General features: G+C 41.9%; 1 protein-coding gene across 7 annotated transcripts in view; it reads left to right on the top strand.

The window, feature by feature from the left end:
* Positions 1 to 24,216, top strand: part of GRAMD1C (GRAM domain containing 1C) — a 55,995-nt gene extending 31,779 nt beyond the window's left edge. For 3 of the 7 annotated variants that reach the window (XM_075512979.1, XM_075512971.1, XM_075512993.1), the window contains exons 7-18: positions 1,721 to 1,839; positions 3,022 to 3,142; positions 7,008 to 7,167; positions 14,113 to 14,259; positions 15,052 to 15,170; positions 16,298 to 16,440; positions 18,158 to 18,261; positions 18,975 to 19,154; positions 20,702 to 20,759; positions 21,261 to 21,371; positions 22,217 to 22,322; positions 23,976 to 24,212. In XM_075512979.1, the coding sequence (XP_075369094.1) occupies positions 1,721 to 1,839; positions 3,022 to 3,142; positions 7,008 to 7,167; positions 14,113 to 14,259; positions 15,052 to 15,170; positions 16,298 to 16,440; positions 18,158 to 18,261; positions 18,975 to 19,154; positions 20,702 to 20,759; positions 21,261 to 21,371; positions 22,217 to 22,322; positions 23,976 to 24,053 (1,446 nt within the window). In that variant the 3' untranslated portion in view covers positions 24,054 to 24,212. Of the gene's footprint in view, positions 1 to 1,720; positions 1,840 to 3,021; positions 3,143 to 7,007; positions 7,168 to 14,112; positions 14,260 to 15,051; positions 15,171 to 16,297; positions 16,441 to 18,157; positions 18,262 to 18,974; positions 19,155 to 20,701; positions 20,760 to 21,260; positions 21,372 to 22,216; positions 22,323 to 23,975 lie in introns of all 7 variants that reach the window. The other 4 variants (XR_012777280.1, XM_075512987.1, XM_075513014.1 and 1 more) reach the window with 4 other exon arrangements.
* The last annotated feature ends 751 nt before the right edge of the window (positions 24,217 to 24,967 follow it).

Genomic DNA, 24,967 nt, shown 5'->3' with positions numbered 1-24,967 from the left:
CGCTTTCTGAAAAGCCTGAAACCTTGTTCTCTTGGAAAATACCCGAGGGAAAAACCCCTCTTAGACTGGCTGAGAACAGCCATGTCCTGAACCGGGCTGGGCTTGCCGACCCTCGCACGCTTTCCCCCTCTTGGGGGGGAGGAGCGGCTCCCTTGCCATGCAATGCGGGGGTCCCGTATCGAGGGCGAGGGGGCAGAGGGGCACGCGTGGGTGTCCTGGCGGCGGGGACAGGCGCTGCGGCGATGCCCGCCCGTGCTCCGCTCCCTCCGGGGGCCGGCGGCGCCCCCGCCGGGCCGAGCGCGGCGGCTGCCGGGGAAGGCGCTGCCCCGGCCCCGCTCGAGGGAGCCGCCGGCGGGCGGCGGGGGCGGCCCCGGCCGGGCCCCGCCGCCCAGCAGGAAGTGGGAGCGCGGCGGCCCGGGCGGCGGCGGCCGGCGCGGCCGGGGGTGTCCCGGGAGCGGCGCTGCCGGCGGGGAGTCGCGCGGCGGGAGGCGCAGGTTTGTGGCGGTGCGGGGCGACAGGCGCCCTCCGGGCGGGACCGCTCCGGGGGGGGAGGCGGCGAGGGTGTACACGGGCGCGCATTTACATTCCTGCTTGTGGGTCAGCTCTTTTATGTCTGTCTAAAACTGCGGGTAGTATAGCACTCTACAGGTGGAGCAAGGAGGTGGAGAGGATCATTTAAAAGCCCTTTGAATAATGCATGGTATTTAATGTGATCATTTCATGCAAATAGTAAGCAGTACTTGTGTTACTGCCTCATTAGCACGGTTCTGTTCCTTTGATCAATATGGATTGTGGCTGAGGCACACTTTCCAGTGTGATGTCTCTCTTTTGAGATCACTAATATTGCTGTCTGAGCTCTGATAAATCCCAGAACCTTATTTCCTTTCTCTCTTTTTTTCCTCTTTTTTTGGTTTTTTTTGAGCCCTTTACAGCTGAACTGGACTTTGAAACCAGTTGCTTACATTGCCGATATGAGTTTGTCATACTACTTTCACTTCCTGACTTTCCTGATGATCTGAGAGAACTTAAAGATATACCAGTAGCTGTGAGAATTCATGGTGCAGGGCAGAGAGACTATAGGGAAAGAGAAGAGTAGCTAGTGATAAGTCAGGGTAACACTCTTACTGAGCAAAAGCAACTATTTTATGTAAAGGGGGTTCTGGTGTTGTTCCAAAGTGAGGACCTTCTGTCCCACCTTGGCAAAGTGGACAGTTGGGTGACCTAGACACCGCTGCCTGTAGTGACTGAAACGCTAGCCTCTCACCATTTGTAAAGAGCTCTGAGCATCCTGAGGAAACAGGCATGTATCTATTAAACAGTTTGTCCAAGATCAAAGAAGGAGTCCCTGTCTGTCTACTAGTTACTGGTCTTCTGCCGTATCGAGTGAAATTCGAGAGGGAGCTACCTTGAAGATATCCGTGGAAAACACTGGTGATGTGAAGAAGCAAGTAGTGGCTACCAGTGTGTGTTTTCTTGAAATAACAATTTTTCTTATGTCTGATGTTATTGGTTGAACAGTGATGAGTTGGGAATATGGAGTAGACGGGAGTACAGTTCCCCAAAATGCTGAAATCCAATCTTGAAATGTGATACCTAAATGCTTTCAGTCCTTGTCAGAATTGAGGTTAAAGGCTGTGGCGTAATTCAAACTTCTTACTCTTTCACCTCCTGTGCCTTACTATCCCATGCCGTAGTTCTTGACTAGCTCGCTTTCTTTCAGAGGCTGACCAAGCAGGAATTCTGGCAGCTGGTGCACCAGAGCTATGGCTCTGAGCTGGGCCTGAACAGCGAGGAGATGGAGAGCTTCCATTCATCGTCTGAGGACAACGGGCAGCCTCGGTAAGGGGAGGCTATAAAGCTTATTGAAATACTCAGGGAGAAGCAGCGTCCTCTTTCTTGGAAATTCTTTTTCCAAAGTGCTGCTGTAGCCTTACCAGAAAGGTTGAGCCTATAGTAAAAGGATGCAAAGAACTGAACTGCATAAACTCAGTGTGCATAAAAACTTAATTGTGTTCATTGTCTAAAATAGTAGGAGTACAGCTGAGCCCCTTAGAGGAGGGAGGTAGGAAGACCTTGTTCTTCCTGGATCTGCTTGGGGATATCAGCAGGATAGCTTAAATAGCAATGTTTTCTCACGATGTATCTGCTTAGGATCTCATGGTATCTAGTTAGGATCTGTATGCCCTTCAACAATATGAAAGGCCTGAATGGAATGGAGCTATATATGATGTTCAGACACTTTTTCCTCTCCTCTGTGGAGACTGAAGCACTTGTTTTGCTTTGTTCTCCTGATGTCTGAGGTCTTAGCTTATTTTTGTATTGTCCTAATCTTGAATTAGGAAGCTGGGATAATCTAACTGTATGTGGATTTTTTTTTTTTTTTAAATGGTTGCCTTGACTTTTTGGGAACAAAAGTGAACTAACTTATGAACTGCCAGTGTCAATCTAATAATGGGGCTTTAATTTTTGTATCTGTAAATAAGCATGGCTCTACAAAACTGAACAATGTAATTTATGTCTCTCTTCAATCCTGTGTTACCTGAGTATGTTGGGGGGGGGGGAGGGGGGAAGGGGAATCTTAAGTTCACTGCAAGCTTCAAAAGATATCCTATTAAATATTTCCTGGGGTTTTTTTCCTGTAAAAAATGCACTACTATGCAACTCTGGAATAAGGGATGCAGGAAAAAAATTCTTGTCCCATACTTTCTTAAAACATTTTCTTTCCAAATTTGTTCTATGCTATATCTGTTTCCTCTTTTCCCACAGCACTCGCTTTCTCTCTGGTTCACCAGTGCTTGGTTTTACTAACCTTATGGTCAGAAGCTGAATCTTCTGAGAGGTGGCTAGGGTGAGGAAAATGGCTTGAAAGATTAACGAGCTGGATGTGGGAAGAATGAGTTGGTAGTTTTTAATATTAGCTGAACAGCCATGGTTTGAATGCAAAAATCACACATGAGAAGCTTTCTCAGATTTTTCAGCACTTGTTATCTCCAAAGATATCTTCCTTTTTGCTTTGGACAGATCCAGCATTTGTGATGATTCTGGAGAAAGGGATGAAAAACTACCTAAGATGATTGGTTTAGTTCGGGAACCCATGCTTCAAACAGAAGGAGAAGCACTCAATAGCCACGCGTTGCCAGGAGTAAGTGCTGACACAGCCTTTCTTACTATTTGTGACTGATAAGCATATATGCTTAACTTGTATATCTGTAAGCATATATCTAATGCATGAGGATTGTAATTTCTAAAGAAGCCTGTGAGAATTCATGATAGTCTAGAAGACTTTCACATCAGAAATTTAGTATGAGTATCTTCAGGTTTCAAGAATATCTCTTTAATTTGGAAATGAATAAACTTCTGTATAAGGAAATATTGTTGGTGTGAGTTTCAGCAATGTGCTGTCGCTGACTCACTGTATAACCTGGCTAGAATGCTGATGCTTATGCCTTGGTCTTCTCAGCTGTAAAAACAAAATTAACCATGTTTTATTCACCTTCCTAGGGACCATGTACATTTTTATGCAAGTGCCTTTATGAAAGTAATGCCTTTGTTCTCTTCCAATGCTTTCTTGCTTGTGGTATTTGTTGTTAAAAAAATCTCCTCTTGTACTTTTTCTCTCCTATACATGAGGTTTATTAAAGGGTAGTTATGCTGTGTGATCCTTGCCTTCAAAGGTCAGTTGGTCTGCTGCTGTGAATATATGAAACCTTTTTTTTGTTTAGATTTGTGGAAATGTTTCAGAAGGAAGGGGGGGAAAAACCCCACACTTGATATAATAAAGATGAGTTTTCCCTTAATGCCTTGGGTTAATACAACTGAACAAGCATGAGTGCTTCACTCATGATGTTGCACGAATTTGTGAATGTATTTGGCTGGTTGGGAGGGCAAGCGTATTAGTAGTGGTATCTGAGGTGTGCATAGTGTCTAACACAGTTGCTGGGACTCCTTTGGTAAATTTCTCCTTTGGAATTCTCCTTTGGAAAATTCAGGGAGGGAAGAAAGGAGATGCTTGTAATAGTTTTTACTACCATATAAATCTTCTGGCTTTTGTCACTTGCTAAAACTGATCTGGAGGTTAAGCAGGCTTTAAATAGTTTTGCTGAAATCCAAGTTAATGGCTAGAGATGCGTACCCAGCAAACAATACTGGTATTTGTTTGTCAGATGTTAAAAGCTTAGTTAATCGGATGATGGGTATCCCTCATGGAAATCCTAGCAGTATAAAACAAGATTTTTGGAGAGCTGTAAGGGAGGCCTGTGGATGCTGCTGGAATTTGGGCTCTTTAGGATAACTAAAAATCTACCCAGGTAGCCTTGTTTGGACTTGTAAGTCTTATTTGCACAAGAACAAGCTATTTAAAAATAATTACTTTGCCTGGAAAAGAAGTGTTTTGTTTACCTACCTAGTGCCACACCCAGAGATGTGTCTTGCAGGTGCTAAATCTAATTGGGCATGTTGGTAAGCAGTAGTGCCTAGGGATTTGGCTTGTATGCAAGGAAAAGCGCTAGGATTCTCCCTTGAATAAACTGCTTTTTAAAAATTGTTTAATTGTAGTGTAAAAGTGCAGTCTTGATAAATGTGTAACTAAACTGTTTAGTTTACTGTTTCAGTGTAACTAAAATACATGATTGTGTTCAGCTGTATGTGTCACTTGGCACTTCTCGAGAATGTCGACACACTCCCCACAACCCCAGGATGACAGTATATGTTGTAGAAGCACAAGGGCAATAGGAGGAGGCAGTAGTGCTTAGAATGTATTTATCAAAAACCATAGCACTGATGACACAAAACACATTTAATCACCTTCCAAAGACAGGAGAGAAACAGACTTAACCCCTTCTTTCCTGCTGTAGTAGGCAAAGTAAGTCCCAAAGCTCTCTTCAGAAGGAGATCTGAAATGATGGAGGTGTTGGCTATAGTGCTTGGCCTGTCTTGGAAAAAATATTGTCGATAGCTGTCCGTAGTTGATTAAAGAAAATCTGCATGTAACACCAGTCATGGCACATGTGTTCACAATGTGGGAACCACCTTATTGCCTGTCTGAATCAACCATCTTCTTCCCTCCACCCCTCGTAGGGAGACCTTACAGCCTTCCAGTCCTGGAGCCTGCTGTTCACATGTTAAAAAAAAACAAACAAACAAACAAAAAAACCTGAAAAGCCTTGGTATAGAGCTTAGCAGTACTGGACTAGCTCAGGAGGTAAATGTCCATAAAGAAGAAATTATACATCTTTAATTCCAGCTGACAGATCTTAAAATCATTATTCTTTAGGAAAAAAAAAATAGAAACAAGACAAACTGTGTTTGAGTTGATCAGTTATTCCAAAGCCTCAGCATGAATTTCCTCTTCCCTGACATCACGAAAGGCGCTTTTGTAGGAGCTGTTGCTCTAGTCTTCTGACTTGAGCCTGACTTTCCTGCTCTGCCTATGGCATAGTGGGGCTGCTCTTATGCTGCTGGTGGGAGCTCCACCTGTTCACCAGATCCCTAACCTTCATCAAAATGCTGTGAGTTTCTTGGATTTGTGCTGGATCCGTGTCAAGTTTTAGACTGTTTAAGCACAACTAGCTCCTCTCTGTCTTCCATCTGTATTGGTAGAATATTTTTGATACTGGAATGTTGGTTCTGTCCTAGTTCCTGTTGTGTGACTGAGTATAACTTCAAGCATGGTAGCTCCTTTCAATAGGAGCATTTGTTAATTGATCTGCTTTTCTGATGCAGCCTTCCTTTTTTTGACTATAAGGGAATATTTTTGCCTCCTTATACTGAAGTCAAATTCATGCCTGTGTCTGTTTTCCAGCCACCCACCTTCTACTAATGGCTCTTAGTTGCACAAAAAAGTAGATGGTCTTTATTTTGAAAAAAGCAGAGAAGTATAGGAAGTACGTGATGACTATTCAAGTAGCGGATGCTCTTGCTTTTTTGAGTCAGTGCTGAATAATCTTTAGGGATGATGGTATTGCAGATGAATCGGAACTACTTGGTTAAGGAGGCCTGATCTTATTTCTTATGGTCCATGTACCATGGCATATGCAGGGGCTGTACTATTGATCCTAGCTGTTCCACTGGAGGCAATGGGAGCTTTGAGGAGAGGTTTAGAATGAAAACTATGATTCGTAGCTAGCAGCGAAGCTTTTTGGGTGGCATTTTGAGATGTACAAACCTTGGGCATACAGTTTCACTAGAAATCGCTTCTTGAAGCGTGCAATGGCACGTAAGCTTAGCTGCCAGTTATTATAGTTTAGAGTCAAGAGCTGCATCATTGATTCAGTGACTGATGTTTTGGGGGATGTCAGGCTTATGTATTGGAGATGGCAAATGATACTCCATTGCTTTGTTCCTGAGAAGTAACATTTTATAGGTAGGATGGCTCTAGACAGTGTTTTAAAACGCTATTTGTTTTTTGGGTTTTGGGTTTTTTGGGTTTTTTTGGTTGGTTTTTGGTTGTTTTTGTTTGTTTTGTCAAAGGGTAATGGAGCCCTACAAAATAAGAACACGTTTCAAACATATAATTGGGTGATCTAACCTTGCTGAAAAAGGAAGGCTGTGCCTATTTCATTGTGCTTCCCCTCAGGATTGTTGGACCCCTTGCTAAACTGGCAGGAGAAAACTAACCTGATCAATAAAAAGTAAATAATCTGTGTTAACTTAATGAATTTATAAATGCTAGCATTGATGCAGAGAAGGGGACCAAAATGTGCAGGTGGGTGCAAGGGGCCTGGATGGGGAGTAAACTGTCACTTTTAAGGCAGCTTTAGGTATGACAGTACAGATGAATAAGCCTGTCCCTTGTTACCAGGGTAAAGTGAAAGTTTGAAATAAAGAGGAAGGGAGGTTGGCTGGGGTAGGGGAACAAGGGAGAAATTAGTGCTTGACTGTGTGGTAATTGAGCAGATAGAACTTGTGGCTTCCTTTATATGGCTTTCTTCTTTGAAAGTAACTTTCTCGTTTTTTTTTTTAAATGGTCTGTGATTACTGGTGCCTTTTTTTTCCCTTGGTTGTTTCAGGTGGAGGAGTCCCCAAGTGAGAAGCAAATAAAGAGCCCTCTTCCATCTCCAGAAAGAAAATCTGTTAAGCTAGTCAGGAGCAGGTCTTTAGAAAAGTCCTTGGACCTGAATGAGAATGAAAATCTTCCAGAGAAGAGCAGTGCCTCAGATAGTGAAGAAGGTAAATCTCTTAACAATTGGGATCTGTAAGATTACCTGACTCTGGTGTTTTATCTCACTGGTGGAGCAAGTTAGAGAACTTTCCGATCTTATGAAACTTGTTTGCTCATTTGTTTCACAGCATTGCAGCAAAAATATCTTTGTATCTTACTGAGTTTCTGGGGAGAAAAAAAAAGTTGTTGTTGGGGGTGTTTAGAATGAAAACAAATTGTGGTTTTGCTTTTTCCCCTTTGGTGGGTGAAGACTTGCTAACAGCTTAAACGAGAAAAAAAAAAAGTTTCTTGACAATGTGGTGGTGTTTTTTCGCTTTCTATGCTCTCACAGGTATTTCAAATATTTTTCTTTCCTTTGTTTTCACTTCTTGGGAACTGAGGGAAAACATTTCGGACTGTTCTCCAGTTTCTGAAAGATTCCCCAACCCTCCCCACCCCCTCTTCTTAACACTTCTACTTTCTTAAGGCATATGGGCTTCAACGTTATTGATGGAGTAAACTGAGGAACGCACTGAAAGTCCAGACAAGACAACTTCCCAGCTTTCAGGAGTGTATTGTGCATATTCTGAATCTGGTCTGAAGATGAAAAACCTTAACATGTATCTAGGAGCAGCTTATACTTTGTGTGCCAACAGAGTTAGTATCTTAATGGATCCTAATATACCATCCTCATAACTCATACCTCATTACCCAATACAAGATGAGAAGAAACTTGGATACCACAGTAGTGTAGAGATTGTAACTTGGCTGTTATGTGCTTCCTTTCCTCTTCTCACTGTCAGAGAAAAGTGTAGCTGTATGTCTTATAGTGGTTTTGGTATGAGTGTTTTTTGCTATCTCCTGGGGAGAGAGTAAGGGCAGAGCATGCCTTCTACCCAGGCTGGATGACAGTGAGACTTGTGCTGAGGTCTGTGGGTGCTTGTTCTGTAGTCCCACAGTAGCCCCTGACAAGTTCTTGATCTAAGGTGAGCTTTTCACTTCCCATGGGAAACTTTTCTGTGCCAAAGGGCTGTAGTTGTTCAAACAGCTCACTGAAGTTGTGGTGGATGTTCTGTTAAATACCCACTCTTGGACTCTGTAAATGCCTTTAAAATGAGGTGTGCACAACCTGGATTGGTTCCAAAGTTGTATAGTGGTGTGCAAATGAAGGACAGAAAAGCTCAACAGTAGCAGTGTGCTCAGTAGCAGCTGAATATTTTTCATATGCAAAGAGATAACTTACTCTCGTCACCTGTTGGCAGGAATAGAAAGCTCAGTTAATTGAGGCCAGTTCTTAATCTGGCTGAGAAACTTTGCATCTCATCCTTTCAAACAGAGTTGGCAACTGAAGTTGCTTGCAGGTGTCATTATGTTGGGATCACTGAGGTGTCCAGGAAAGCTTTCAAAGCCATGGATTGAATTGGCCGCCTTCAAGTTGTGATTGTTGCCTGAGGATATACTTCATATTCAACTAACTCTCCTTTTGCTCACCCACACTGCTTCTGTGTTTGCTTGAGTTCGGATTCAACTCGGTGCATGTCAGGTTGTATAATTTTTGTGAATATACCTACTTGAACAGGCTGCTCTTTATGCCATACTCCTACACACTTAACAAGCTTCACAAATTAATTGTTTGCTCCATCACAGGTGTGTCTTAGAGCAGCAGAGAGTTTTTGCCTTCGGATGTTTTCGATATCTTGCAGTTTTCCTATTGTCTTAATACCACATCTCTCTTCTGTCTCTGGATTTTATTTTTTATGGCAAAGGTCTTCGGTGAAACTGGTTGAAAACAGCAGCATGAAAGACAACAGGACTGTTTGCCTAAATGATAGCAGTAAATACTCCCTGTCATCCCTGCATTGGTGATGCTGAGTAAATAGAGCATATTAAACTGGAAATGTCTCTTTAAAAGAGAACTAACTTCATGCTGCTTTTCTTATTTCTCCTCCCTCTCCCAAGGCTAGTCTTTTTTTATTCAGAGCAGGATTTTCTAGTCCCACAACATTAATCTTTTCTCTCAGATTCCCTTCTTCATGCTTAGAATTCTTTTTTTCTTCTGTTTCTCTGTCTGTTTTCTGTTGCAGTTGCCCCATACTCTTACAAGGTGAATTCCTTCGTGCAAATGAAACTAGCTTTCCCACATGGCAAAGGTTTACCCAATGTGATTAATCTCTCTTGTGTCCTCTGGCTCATACTCAGGCTGCCCATGGAGGTGTCCTGGCAAATAAGGTGAGCGGCAAGCTCAAGACTGTTGTTCTCCATCTCCGGGTCCACCTGACACCCCAAGCTGGAATGCCAGAGCCTTGGCAACAATAGTTCCCCTGCCCTAAGCAATTCTCACATGGCTTACTGGGGGATGGTGTGTGTGTGTGTCTTACTGTGCACCACTGGCCTATTGACGTGCATCTTGGTGCTTTTGTTTGGTTTCATAAATTGGAGTATAAATCTCGAGCCATGACAAATTTTTGGCTGAGCTAAAACTTAATATCTGCAGTCTTGATTCCAAATTTCAGAAAACAAATCTTAGTTCAAGCACAGAATATATATTTCCAAAATAGAGCCAGGAGATTCTGAATTTCCTCAAATGACACTTTTATGTAGGGTTTCTCTATGCAATGACAATGTTCAGCAGCATAAAATACTTCAAAGAAAGAAGGGGGAAGCAGGAAATTGGAAAACAGTCTTTTCTGTTGGAAGCCATACTATATATGGGGACATCATAAATTTCTGATCTTCTTGTGTAACTTGACAGACTTACTGTATTGTTTGTATTTGTACTAATAACCACCTTAAATGTGTGGTCTGCAGCAGAGCATAACTGCTTGCACTGTAATGTAGTGAGATGGGTACAGTGGTGGCTTGACTTTTCTTGCAGATAGGGATACCTGGGGCAGAAAATGTTTGAAATACAGGGTGGTTGAAATTAGTTCAGCCCTGTGTTTTGGTCCCCCCGTCTGTGTCGTGTCCTGTGTCCCGTCCGTGTCCGTCCCCCCCTCCCCCCCCCCCCCCCCCCCCCCGCCAAGATACGAAATTTTGGATATACAATGTAGCTCTGTTATCTTGTTGGCATTTTAATCAAAATACCAAAAACATGTGTTTTGTTGAATATGTAACTACCAATTGCTTGTTGCTTTGGGGTTTGGAGGAGATATGTTTGAGTTATCTAAAGGCAAAACGCATAGGTTGTGTGCTTTTGTGTTTTGTTTTGGTTTTTTTATCTTGTGAACTGGAAAAAGCTAGCATTGTCACAGTATTTAGTACCTCCCCAAGTTAATTTTGTACTTAGTCTTTTAAAGTATAGGAGAGCTTCTTGATAATGGTTAATATTGCTGATGCATTCTTTAAATAGATGGTGTCTGGAACATGTTCACTCCAGGAATTGGTTTTATTGACTTGATTTCAGGTGTATCTAGTTAAAGGTTCCTACCTGCATATTCTTCATGCAGTGTGCAATTTTTCCCCATCTGCAGTGGCACAGGAATCCTCAACAGTGCCAAGATTTGCATATATACGTTTTTTTTTTTCTTGATCCTCCCCCAACTCTGTGGAGTGGGAAATCAGCTGTCTTATTAATTTGTTTGATAGCCTCTGCTCTTACTGGTTCAGCTTTCTTAATTTGCTTGTGGTGTGTGTTTAGCTTTGAGCTGTTGGTTGTTAACAGGAATTTTAAGGGCAACTTTTTTTTCTGCCCCCTTCCCTCTCCCCCCCTCCAGGTTTCTGTCTGTTTCTTTTCTTGCACTGTAGATGTTTTCAAACCTCTGCGATCACTGCTGCATAATGGTATTATAATCAAACATTATTTCACAGCTTGCCTTGATGAAAACGCACTTACGAAGTGCAAGGCAATAATGGGGGAGGGAACAGACTTGCTGTCTTCGTTCTGAACCAGGACACTCTGGGTAATATGTTTACTTCTGGATTTTTGGGTCCCTAGGGATCCTAACCTAAAGTCAGAATAATCTCATGTTCTCTTATCAGACAGTAGCTCCAATTCATCTATAAATGTATTCAGGCTAAGAGGGTTAGTGGCTGAGAATTGCATACTGCTGAGGGGTTAGAACAGCATTAAAAGTTAAGAAGTTAGATTGATATCTAGATACCTGTACAAAACATTTTGTTCATAAACAGTATTTCTAAGCCAGTTCTAGGTAAAATGCTTGATGTTGCTCTAGTATTAAGATAAATAAAAGGCAGGTAGGTTTACCTGTGTGAGTTAAAACGAACAAAAGAAAACAGTAGACAAACATGCATATTCATTTGTAGCAGAGATGAGTGGTTAAAGCTTTCTGTTCTGTTCAAATTGCAAGCGTGTATACTGTACACTTATTCTTTGCTATGCTACTGTTTCTGCTCGCTGCTTCATCTAGGATTTCTACAGATAAACTCTGAGAAGCCCCGATGGAAGTGACTTGAAGCTTGTCAAGCTCTTGGTGTATGCAGCAACTTGCTTCCACATATGTGGAACTCACAGCAGCATTCATACATGCACCTTCCAGACCTATCGTCTGAAAGATTTCCAGGCTTTCTGGAAAACAGCTGTTTGAATCCTAGCATCTGAAGTGGCTGATGGGCCTGATATATCAACCCAGTTTCAGCTTGGATTTTCTGAAAATACTGCTTTTTGTGATAACACCTTTTTTAAATTTTGTTCATTCGTTTGTTCCAAGAGCTGAGAGGGATTGTAAGTAAAAACATATTTCTCAATAGATACTCTCATGCACTTGGCAATTCATTGACTATTCCTTATTAGTGACGTAACTACATAGAAATAGTGCACGTAAATCAACTAGCAGGAAATTTTGTATAGGCCCATCAATGCTCTTGCTTAAAGCTCAGTACAAGGAGGACAGACTTCATGCTTGAAGAGTGAAATATCTCAGTAGCAAGGTCTGCACCTTAAGGTAATAATGCATGGGCTTTGTGCATATCGTAAGTTGCTGTGGCTTACCAAACTACCTCACATCAGCAGAAACATAGTAGCTGTCCTCAGGTGTTTCAGGTGAACATAAAGTTGTATCGTTTAGCTAAGCCTCACTGGGGCAAAGGTAACTTGTATTATCTTGTATTTGCCAAGACATACACAAATAGCTGTCAAAGCTTATCTGATGCATGTTGACTTGATCATGTGTCTGGGCCTTTGTATTTTTTTTTAAGTAGTAGCAGATTCCTTGGGCATGTCAACGTCCAGCTGAGTAAGACTCAACCAGAGTAACTAGGTTTGAATTACCTGGTATCTGACTCCATGCATGTTAGCTTGATGCACCGTAGGCAAAGGGGATGTCAACATCAATATCTGAAGCTTCCTGCCTCTGAATGAAAGAGAGGAAGTGGGGAGTGCACTCTGAAAGGAGAGGTCTGTAATGTTGAGGTCTTGTTAGCTGAGGTCAAACTTACTGTTCACTTGGCCTGCATTTTGCTGGAATTAGGTTCAGCTCTGAGAGGAAATACAGTGAACATAAGCTGAAAACCCAAGCTGCATTTCTGACTTCCCACAGAACATTTCAGCACAGCAGAATCTGTGTTCGAGCATGTAATGACTGCATATTGGCTGGTTAAATAGGCCTCTTAAAATGTGTGCTTGCTTTCTGTCCCACCTCACAATTGTATACTTACAATTGCATAAGCAGAACATGACATAGGAAGCAAGTCCATCTCTTGTGCATCACAAATGTGGCACTCATGCTTCACTTTTGGGGTCCTACATTGAAGCCCGATTAGGTTAAAGAGTCCTTTTTTTGGAGGCAGATGTGTAACAGGGACTTTTAGCAGGCTAGAAGCAGTACTAGAGCAGAAGTCTGCTCGGAGTCAGAATTGGATTTTTTTGGGGACTGTTGTGGTGTTTAGTTGCTGCACTTGCATTTATCAATACTGACTGCTACCAAGCAATAATGTTTTAGGTGCTGTAACCTTAGCCTATAGGCAGCTTGTGAACTATAGCTTGATATTCAAGCTGCCTTTGCATTGGTGGCTGGCAGTGACCTTTGCTAGCTCTGAGCATTCATTTGTATCAGTTGAAAGGTTAGGCATCCTGACTTCTGTCTTGCTTCTGCAAGATTTGCTTTCAGGATTTTTGTTTCCTTTTAGTGATGTGTGGGGGTGGGGTTTTTTTGTTTGTTTTTTTTTGTAATTATGGTTTAGGATGGACTTGTTTCTAAAGCATAAGCAGATTGAGTTGGGGTTGGCATAGGAAACTGCTTGCCCTCTAGGATTATAAATCTATCCCTTATCTCTTGCAAGAGTGGCTGAGACAACCACAAAGCTGAGTCATGTCAGCAACCAACAAGAAGCAGAAACAGCAAAGATCAGTGCTGCAGCCACAGATCGCTGCTGGGGCGCTTGTTGGTGGTTTTGAAATAGGGGATGGCAATTGAGCATCTTGGTGCACTTTTCAGGACTGCAAAATGGAGCAGGGTACCTCTTGCATTCCTCTTATAAATACATGTGGAGGGAGGAACAGTTTGAGGAACTGTTTGGGAGTCTGTACATGGTCTCTGAGACTGTGGACACTACCAGCATTACAGATGTTAAAAGCAGAATTCTGAAACTAGCCACAAGTAAGAAGAAAGCTAGTATGGTTTCACTGTCCTGCTTGCTATGCTTGTGTCCTTTGTACAATAGACACACATATTAATGAAGATTATGCTAGCTTTTTGTCTTCCCCAATGTTTCCTGTAGGATTAGTAGAATACTTGAAGGCAAAACTAAAGGCATGGGGCCTTGTGATGTTGACTTATCGATTTATGTTTGCACAGGGAAATGGAGGGGGGGCGGCTAGAAAATCAGCTCTGGACTTTGCTTCTGAGGACAACCTACATACCAAATCATATGCTGCTATCATTACTGGGTTTGAGAGTGAGAAACAAATGCTGATGCAAGCTTGGGAAGGATTTGAGCTGTAATAAAGCTTAAAATATTATAAAGTTTCTTCACAATACTGCTCTTTTTCTTAACCTGATCTCTCTGTCTTTCCTTAGCAGTGAAGGAGACTGTCTCTGAGAATGATCTCTATGGGAGACTTTTTATAAACAGAGTTTTCCACATCACTGCAGACAAGATGTTTGAAATCCTTTTCACCAATTCTCACTTCATGCAGAGGTTTCTCAATTCCAGGAGTATAGTAGGTAATGTACTCTTCTCCCTTCTGTCTGTGTTGCAAACTATCCTGAAAATTTCAACCTCTGAGAAATATTAGATAGGGCTAAGTTGAATTTTAAGTTTCGCCTTGCTTTAAAATAATTTTGAAGCTTTAAAGTTCCACTATGAGAGAAGATATTTAAAGCTAGCCTCTTGTTTCTGTAGATCAGTCACATTTTGGAGTAAAAACCTCATTTCAGTGCACCACAAAACTGCACCTTAATGCCTGAATTTTGGGTAGGCTATTAAATTGATGCATTCTGTGGGGTATTTCTGATTACACTGTGTCCCAGAAATAGTGAAATGTGTATGGCTGGCACACAGGCAAAATCATTGCATCCTCCTAAACGATACTCACAGGCTTTAATTTTCTGGATGAGTAAATTTTATTCACTGAGATCATAAGAACAGAAAATTAAGTCAAAAAGGGTAATATTTATTCAGTGTCAGCTTGGAAGGCGAAGTGGCAAAAGCTTGTGGTAATGCTAAGTTAATCTATTCAACTTTAAGCAGATGGGAAATGACATATATTCATTTAATTGCTTACTCTTCTCCCCACCCTCAAGTCTCTTTCAGTAGTCAGGTTCAGCTACTTAGTGCCTCATCTTTGTTCATCAGTGAACTACAATTTTCCCTTTTCCTGCAAAAGCCACAACCATTTGGAATCAGTTTTCTGTCTCTCTCCCCACCACTGTTTTTAAACTCTTAAGATACGGAAGGCCAGAGATAATGCCTTTTAGGTAATATGCATGTCAGATTTTGCATAATTTCTCATCTAGATGCTGTATCAACCCCTTGGAATAGAGATTCCAGTGGCAATCAGTTGAGGACTTTGACGTACACTGTAACGATTAACAATCCACTTTGTGGGAAGTTCACAACTGCAACTGAAAAGCAGGTACTGTGTGCATGTGTGTCTGTTTGGTGCCCTTAAAGCAAGGGAGAGGTCAACTCTGCTATCTGTCAGAGATCTGACCATGGATTAGAGTTCAGTGAGCTGCATGTGGATCTGCAGTTTAAACGTAGCATCTCTAAGGGTAGCTTGCTGCCCCTCTGCCGTTAGTGAGCAAATGCTAATGAAATGAGAGAGGCTTTCTACCCTTACAGATGGCTGTAAACTTCTCCCACAAAGTCTGTGGGGAAAAGTGTTAACATCTTATGAATTGGGGGGTGAAAAGATATAATGAAATGCTTTCAGTGGCCACTTCTGGGCTCCCCAGTATGAGAGAGAGATAGAAAGAGTCCAGCCAAGGGCCACTAAAATGATTAAGGGACTGGAGCATCTCGTATGAGAAACATCTGAGAGCTGGGACTGTTCAGTCTGGAGAAGAGAAGCCTCGGGGGGATCTTACAATGTATATAACTTTCTGAAGGGAGGGTACAAAGAAGACCAAGCCGGGCCTTCACCACCTTTACCACCAAAGGCCACACCTTTCAGTGGTGCCCAGTGACAGCACTGGAGGCGATGGGCATGAACTGAAATACAGGAGGTTCCCTCTGAACATCAGGAAACACTTACTGTGAGGGTGACTGAGCACTGGAACAGGTTGTCCATAGAGGTTGTGGCATCTCCTTCCTTGGAAATATTGGAAAGCCATCTGGATGTGGTCCTGGGCAACTAGCTCTAGATGGCCTTCCTTGAGCAGGGTTCTTGGACAAGATGACCACCAGAGGTGCCTTCCAATCTCAACCATTCTGTAATTCTGCTTTGGGAAGGGTCTCATAGGTCAGTCTCAAAGAAGAGCTGTGGTCATGTGTCAGCAGCCAGCCTTGCATCTGGTACTTGAAATGGCAGTGGGGAAGTACTGCTGCTGCCTATGTTGGCTCCATTGGAAGGCATCTTCTCTTTCCCCACCCCATCTATACTTGCCATTCTTAACTGGGTTTTATTGTGGTTGTTCAGGCTTTCTCCCTACTCTAGTTCATTTGGAGTTGGTTGATCTAGCCTGAGGAATTCAGGCTGAAAGGGAAAAAAAATGTGGTACCATGAATATACCTTCTTATTTTCACTTTCTTTTATGGTAGATCCTGCATAAGCAGAGCCAGAAAGGTCAATCTTATCAGGTGGATGCTGAGGTACTGACGCACGATGTCCCCTACCATGATTATTTCTACACTGTGAACAGATACTGCATCAGCCGCACATCCAGTCACAAGTGTCGATTACGGTGAGCCTGAGTGGTACACAGTGGGAGGGGAGAAGCCAAGGCATGTATGTTACAGGTTGATGAAGTGTGCTTATCAAAAGATCTGCCAACAGCATAGAGAAAGTCAGTTTTTCTTGAAGGTGGGGATCTCTTCTGAAAAATAAGCTTGGTTTATCTCTTGTCACATGTATGCTGTATTTGGATCTCATTAATTCAGTGAGAAACGAACTCTTATGTTGATTCTATGAGGTACAGAACTCATCTCCAAGACTGAACTGGATTCTGACCAGCCTTGTGTTTTCAAGTGCAGCTGTGTGAGTGGGATGAATTGGAACTACCTGAGATATTTTATTACAAAGTTTCCCAGATATCCTTGCTAAGGGCCTGCAGAGGAGGATGGCTTCACAGGAAGGTGCAGGGAAGATGGAACATACCCACCTTTGCAAGGAGGGTACTCAAGTGAATCAGGCTTCATTATTAAACTCTACCTAGATAGGGGAGTCTTAAAAGGCACTTCCTCTCCCATTTGTTGAAAACACCTGAAGTGATCAAGTTCCATGTTCAGTGCATTTGTGTGACTTTCTGAGTATGTAATCCTTGGTAGTTTTTGTGCTGTCTTTAGTAAGACCTTTTATCTCAAACTTCATCAGTACCTAGGAAAGGTAAGCAAGCCTGGATTTTATTCTGGCTTATCTCAAGCTATAAAAGTGCTGAAGACTCCCTCTCTACTGGGAGGAGAAGGGAAGAAAGGTCCTTCAAAAATTGTTCTGGATTTTTCTTTTTCTGAGTGAGTCATTCTTCCTGTTTGAGGGCTATATTTGTTTTACCTGAGACACATGGCAAACCCTGGGTTTCAACATGGTGCACAGAGCATGCATGTATAGAACAGAAGGTGCATGGTGATGTTACAGCTGGCTTTATTATACTGTGTTTAAAATGGCTCAGAAACTCTCTTTGAAAGATGCTGTTTTGTTAGACTAGAAACACAGTGGGCTTAGATTGATTTGGATGATGATTTTAAAACATTGAAAAAGTGTATTCTAGGACGGTCACTGTTCTTGACTTAAACAAATCAAAATCATGGGCTATCCTTTTGACCTTTATGAAGAGCTTTGGGATTCATTCAGTTGTTAGCAGCAGCCCTCTGAAGGATTCTACTCCAATTCATTTCTATTCTGGAAGTATTATTGATCAGCTTGACCAGGGGAATGCAAGGCAGGAATGTCACTTCCCCTCTGCAATGCTCACAGAAAGACAGATTTTAATTTCTGTCTACTTGGGGTAGGATCTGAGCATTTGGTGCATGAGTGGTGATAATGAATTTCACCTGCTGCCATTGCAGTGCCCATGTAATACATCATGTGTACACATATGGAGTAAAAAGCAGGACTTTATGATCTGAAAGCCTGAAGCCTATATTAAATGTATGTTAAAATGAGAACACTTCAGAGGAGAGAGAAATTCTCTGCTAGTCTGGGTCTGAAGGAAAAAACTTAAAAATGTTTCCCATAATTTGGACATTTGAATCTCCTGAAGCTTTAGCTAGATATGTTGTCTTTGCTACTGTCTATCTCTTGCCTTGCTTCAGTGTAAGTGCTGCCTGGGTGGAAAGCCAAGGCAGTTCCAGCTGATATTTCAGATTATGGACATAAGCTAGAGGCCTGCTTCTGATCAGAAATTTCTGCTATCACTGTGCTACCTAGAGAGCATTCTTTCACTACTGCATTCTGTTTATTAGGGTTTCTGCAGAAGTAAAGTATAGAAAACAGCCCTGGGGCCTTGTCAAGTCTGTAATTGAGAAGAATACCTGGGGAGGAATACAGGAAAACTTCAAACAACTTGGTGAGGCATTTTCCTTTTTGGTAGAGTAAGGAGGCTACCTTTCCTATATATGTTTTCATGTCTGTCAAACTTGATTTCTTCAAGAATGGTTTGAAAAGAAGGCAACACCAAAGGAATCTCCAAGTCAGAAGTTTCTGTCATCAGTATATCTGCCAATTCCAGGGTGTAAAAGAAGCCTAGTAGCTTAATGCTAACAAGGAGCTCTTGTATACTTTGTCAGTAATTGGTTTCTGAAGGAAACGTGAGGAGCAGCAGGAAGGCTGTTACTTTCAACTGCATGTGCCTATCTTTAAGTATTTCCTTGATTGTGGGTATGAGAAGAGAAGCAGTGGCACTTGGCAGGCTCCCTGGCTTTGTCTGTTAACAGCCTGGCCAGCCATGGCGGCAAGCTCACAGTCTAACACAATTCCTAGTTTCAGTCTAACAGTGTCTTGAAGTGCTCCTCCAACTGCTGTCTAACATATCATTAAACAATCCTGCACAGGCTGAATGTACATCATATCTGAAAAGTGTACTAAGTGCCACCTAGCAAATAGAACAGGTAGTACAGGTCAAGGTGTAATTTATGTCAATTACCTGCTTTAAGTTCATTTACTAAAAGATGCACTTCCTCCTCTCACTGCCACCCTCCATATCTCACAATTTAAATCTTCAGTGCTAGGCGTTGCAGCTTTCATTTTGAAAGTTCAGTAACCTTATTTTTTCCACTGCAGAATCGGATCTCCTAATGGAGGAATATGCAATTAATCAGTCCATAGAAGACTCTGGAAAACTAGTTGCCCTGAGACGAAGACGACGCACTTTACATCGGAGTCTGGCAGAATCACTTCCCAAACGCTCTTCCCAACACTCCTCTGGTGACATGGGAGTAGAGTCCCAGGGCAGCATAATAGGTAGGAATTTTTATATCCAAGTGTTTTCAAAAGGTCTGTTCAAGAAAGCTTAACTCTTAAAATAGTGCAAGAGTAACACTTGCGTGTATGTTACTCTCATTGTCTTTATCTAATTGTGATGTGATAGATGTGGTAGCAAATGCTTTAGTGTGTTCAAGCTTGCATAAAATAGATTCGGAGTATGCATAGTCACTTTTATGATGAGTATCTCACGATATCAAACCTTAATCTCACCTTCTGTTTTAAAACAAACAAAAACCAACCAAAGCCTAAAATGCTGCACTGTACCTGCATAGGATTGAAAATGAGATGGGATCAGAAAGAAATTTAACCTGACTTGTGTAAAGTTGCTGAAAATTCGCTTTATTTCTTCAAATAACTGCACATACAAGTCCTGAGTTGATTAAACTGTCACTCACCTCTTGGCCCTGTCATCTTGTTTTGGGTTTTTTTTTATGTTAGGGAGTCCACTTCCTGTCTGCTTCTGTAACTTCTGGGTCACTGAAGCATTTCTTGCAGTTCCACTGCCCCTAGGCATGACAGACTTGGCCACTAGCATATATAATATTAGCTACACCTACAGAGATGAGGAACATCTGTGCACTAATGTGTACCAGAGAACGGTGGATTTCATGACACAATCTGACTTGTAAACGCTGAGGTAGGAGCAAGTGCTCTTTCCTAAAGGGGGAGATAACAATGAGTCTAGCATTGAGAGAGCATTTGGATCAACAGCATGTGTAATGGACTCTTTACCTAACTGAGATTACTTCCTGATTACTTAATTTTGCTGCTCCACCTTTTCAGGTGAGTGTGTCTGTCGGTATACATTACAGCTCTTATGTATGCTCCTTGTCCAGGGCAGGAAATATGAATGTAAGAAACTGCTTTAGGAGATCAGAGAAGTTATATTTAAAAATCAGCCTGCCCACAGTGGTAGGTGACTGCTGCTCAGTTTGGAGAGGACATGCACCCTTCTTCTCCTTCACTAGTGTCTGGTCCCTGTTGTCTGATGACTAGCAGATGCTTTTTCAAAAGGCTGTCATCAGGCCAATATATAAACCAAGCTGGTAAGGATGGGACAAGTTAAAGGAGAATTTGATTTGACATTGGTTGTCAGAAAGACTAATGTGGCCAGGAGAACATGCAGAAGAGAGCCACTTTGCAGGCTCTCTCTACTAGTGTGTGACTAGCAAGCCTGTGTGCTGAATGAGCGTTAGTAATGGATGGACTGTAGCCTTCTCAGGCTGTTTAGGTTTAATGTGAACATGCCCCAGAGCTGTGTTTGCTGCAGCATACTGGGGTAGGGAGAATCTTCCTCCTGATGGAAGAGCCTGACTGCCCAGCTGACTTACCTGAGATGACTGCAGAAATGCCTTGGTGAATGTTGGAGATGATCTTGTGCACCCACATGATCTGTTATTTTTTTCCATCAGAAGCTGTTGAGCTATTCTGTGTGAAATGCTGGGCACTGACATGTATCTGCAGGCATCCTTTAGGAATGTTCTTCAGTACTTTTTAACCTCCTTCTCTTCCATGCCCTATAGGAAGGAAAAGAGATGCTGTAAGTAGGACCACCACCATCATTGTAGTAATGAGTGTCTTGTAAGTACTCACTTGCATTAAAACGTGGCTTGACTCAAGCTCATCTTGGTCTTTATCTGTACTTGCCTGTACCTCACTTGCATGTTAACATTGCATGTAGCGTGATAGATCCTAACCTAATTTGAATGTATGTATATATAGGAGCACTAAGGTATAGGAAGGGAATTAATTGACTTAAGAAGTGACACATGGAATGAAAATGCTGACTTGCTGAATTAGTCTACCTTGCAGGTTTACATATGTCTGATCCTATAAAAAAACTTATAGAATTTACTCATTCCTAGTTTTAAAAGTTCCAAGAGGAGACACTGGTGTTATTCTTATAGATTGCTATTACACAGCTTAAAGCTAACTGCTAGGAGTTGTTTGGCTATATCTTTATTTTCAGTATAGCGCTGCCCCACACCCTTTTTCTTAGCTGTTTGTAGGCCAGACCTTGTTTCTGTAGCATTGCAGCTGAAATTGTTATAGGACTTGATTTTTGTTCTGTTCTCTCTACAGTTTGCTGCTCTTGGTCTTGCTGAATATAACACTGTTTCTCAAACTGTCAAAGATAGAGGATGCAGCTCAGTCCCTCTATCATGTCCAGCTTCAGGAAGAAAGCTCTTTGAAGTAAGTTGAATTCACAGTCTTTGCTTTCTTTCTTCCTCAGCTTATGTTAGAATCTGATCTAAAGAAATAGATTTTGAACAATGAAACTTGGTAAGTTTTTGAAAGCTGCTGGGGCTTGCTGCTCTTCTGTGGTCTATGCACAAATCCAGTGACATGTCTGACTGCATCTTACAGTAATAAATTTCTCCTTTGACAAGCTGTTACTTGGGGGAGTGTTAACCTTAGCTTGCATTTATCACCCTGCTGTGACTCATCTTCTGTGAATATCATAGGGCTGATCACAGAACCGAAGTGTTCACTTCATCCTGTGTGAACCAGCGTGATCTCAAATGTAATGTTAAAGATTCATTTAGCTGCTTAGCCTCTTTCTGTGAGTCTCCTGCTAAATCCCCTCTCCCTCTCAAACTTCCATGTTAGGTGCCTTTTGCATTCGGACACATGGAAGAGGCTCAGATGTTGCTTCCTCTCTTGAATGTGGTATCGGCAAACAAGTTAAAAATCTGATCTTGAGTATGGAAGTGGTGTGGTGACCTCCATAGTGATCATCTCAGAACTGATTAGAGTAACTTTGTTCATAAAAAAGATCTTGCCCTCTGAAGTGTGAGAATTTGCATTGTAGACATAATGCAAGCACATTTGTTCTTGGTGGTTGTTGTCTGCAAAGGTCTGAGGCAGTATCTTCAAGGCAACAGGGACTGAATTTCAACTACAGGCAGCTTTTTATGTGGCTTTTGGAAAAGGATGCTTTTAGCAATGGCAGAGCAATGGTGGCAGAGTGCAGTTGCTTTTAGAAAGGCATGGAGGTGCTTGTTTCGTGTTTCTGATGTAATCTCAATCTCTTTCAGCATATCCCCAGAAATGGTATCAAAAGAGGAGATCCCTCAATATGATAAGGAACAGGTTAAACATGTGAAGGGAGTTTTAAGAGACTCAATTGAAATGCTTGAGCAGGTATGTCTACAATCTTTCCTGGTGATTACTTTTTTTGTCAGCTCGAGGTTTTTTTCCCTTCTGCCATCATAGCTTTTGTTTGATTTCTTCTGGTGTTAACTAAAGTTTTCATCATTACTCCTTTACTTGTTTTGTCCTAGGCTTGAATTTGGTACAAAGGCAATGCTCATGCTTGTGATGTTTTGGTTTTTGTTTTGTTGGGTTTTTTTTTTTTCCTCTTTGGACTAAGATTAAATATTCATGTCAATTTCTTAAACCTGTCAAGTACCTTTATTGATGAGATATGTTGATGCAGTTCTGAATCATGACAAAGCAAACACTGGAGTAATTCAAAACAGGTCCTCTTTTCTAAGAAAACTCAAAACATAATGTTAAGTATTTGCCCACCTCATTATGTGGTTTCTTAATTCAGGTTTATCCTGGCTTTTGCTCCCCACTACTCTTCTAGATATTGGTGAGAGCTTCATTTAGCATTGGTATGTGTGGGCCACCTAATCTACAGTGAAAAATAAATACATTCTACAGACCATATGTTTCTGAGAGGCTCCATAGCTATGGAGTTAATCTTCCTTCTTCCCAGTAATTTACACTTCCAGGCTCTTAGATACTACAAACACTGTATAAAAAATGAGGTTGTTGAATGCTGTTGTGTCTCTCTGATCCTGAAGTCCAGGACTGGTAAACCTCTAGGCTGAAATTTCAACTCAGTAAGTGAAGGACAGTAAATTCATACTTTGTTTTTTACTTATAACCTATGAATATTCTGATTTTAAGTTCTTTTATTAAATCTTAAAATTTGACAGAAGAAATTATTAGATTAGGAAAGCTGAGGGGGAGTTCACATGTACCTCTATCCATCACCAGTTTGCTCTGTGTTCTCCCACGCACTAAAGGGGAGGGTAGAAAAAGAAGCTGGTTTTGCTACTCCTTGTTCAGAGGTGTCTCTGCACACAAAATTGCTATTAATTAATTGCTATTAAAATTGCTATTAATTGCTATTAATGGTTAATAAACCATTTTGATCACAGCTTGAAAAAGCTTCTGAGTGCTGGAAATTTCACTGTAGAAATTAATTTCCTGGATTACGTGCCCTTTTCAGTTTCTCTGCTTACTTCCCAAAAAATTCCTAATTCTGAAGTGTTAAACTGCCTTTTGAACAAACAGAATGTAAAAAAAAAAAGTGAGAATTCAACCACCTTTTTCATCCCAAAGAACACTTTTGTCTGGAATTCATCTTAGTGCCTGTTACCTTGTATTTTCTGTGGGTTGTCAATAATCTAAACGCATTTTGTGCACCAAAATGCATTGGGAGGGCCAGGTATTAAAAGAAAATTCATGCTTTGCTGTTCCTTAGAATATTTGCTATGAACGTTACCTGTGACTAAAAATGAGTGGGGTGGCTTATCTTCTGCGCTGTTGTCTGGCAGGGCAGTAAGGCTTGATCATACTGGACTGTTAGTAATTATAAACTGTACAGAGTATAGCTGTTAGGAGAGCACAGTAAGGCAACTCTTTATAGAAAGAGGGAGGAGGAAATTGCATGAAATCTTTAAAAGAAAAGGAGGAGGGAGACATTGTTTTCCTGATATCACTCACCCATGCAGGAGACTAACTTAAGTAATTGGGGGGGGTATGATGGTTGTGTCTTCACAGCTAAAGATCTCCCTTTCCATGCTCCAAAGAAGCTTTGACCACTTGAATAGGACACAGAGCGGCAAGACTGAGAGTTAATACCCACATTGGCTTTCCGTTCAAGACATTGGAAGAAGAGATGTGTGTGTGAGGACTTGCAGGTTAGGGATTGTAACCGTCACCTTCGGACTCTTTACTATTTGGCTTAAAAGCTGCACAGAATAAAGGTTTCTGGAAGAAGTAAGTTGGGTTCTGCATTCCCGTAACCTGGCGATCTGTCTCTCCTGCCAGCCCTGTATCCTGGAGAGTCGCGCTTATGAACAGCGCAGAGCTCTCAAATCCCGTGGTGAGTGAGCGAGGGCAGTTGTACTGCTGGTGAATGGATCTGCAAATTTCAGAGGAGGGGAGAGCGCCCTCAGCAGAGAGCTGGGCTTGTTTTTAATGAAATAGCAGCTTTTTATGTCAACTTAAGAAATGACCATCAGTGAAGAGTGTTTCAGAGAAAAAGAGCAGGTAGTGGTTTCACAGCCACAGGATCTTTATATGCTTTTTTTAGCCATGGGGACCTTGTAAAACAAGTCACTATCTTTAAGGATGAATATTTTTAAGATTAATTAACTAAACGGGAAGATGCTTGATACCTCTTTGCTAAATCTCTTGCATACTGCGAGCTTTGGCAGGCTGCCTTCTGCCATATGTTTCTAGCTCTGCCAGATAAATTTTGTCCCTCGGTATTTTCCCTCCATCAAGGGCTGCTCTTCAGTTCTTTAGCATGGTGTGCCCACTGACGATGAAACACCTTTTCTTTTTCTGGCCTCAAGCGTTTTCTAAGCAAGTTGAGAGAAGGAAGATGAAAATAAAAATTGAAAGCAAGGGACCGGGCAACATCCCTACGGGCTCCGACCGTGGCTGTAGGGCACTGCCGGCTGGCGTGCCGCTTCGTCTGTCGTGCGGCGGTGCAAACAGCCGAGCCCCTCTGTCCGCAGGGCAGGGTAGCTTAGGGGGTGCGTGTG

The sequence above is a fragment of the Mycteria americana genome, chromosome 1 (genome assembly GCF_035582795.1).
Source record: "Mycteria americana isolate JAX WOST 10 ecotype Jacksonville Zoo and Gardens chromosome 1, USCA_MyAme_1.0, whole genome shotgun sequence".
NCBI lineage: Eukaryota > Metazoa > Chordata > Aves > Ciconiiformes > Ciconiidae > Mycteria > Mycteria americana.
The sequence above is the reverse complement of the archived record's forward strand: the minus strand, read 5'-3'. Positions and strand labels throughout refer to the sequence as shown.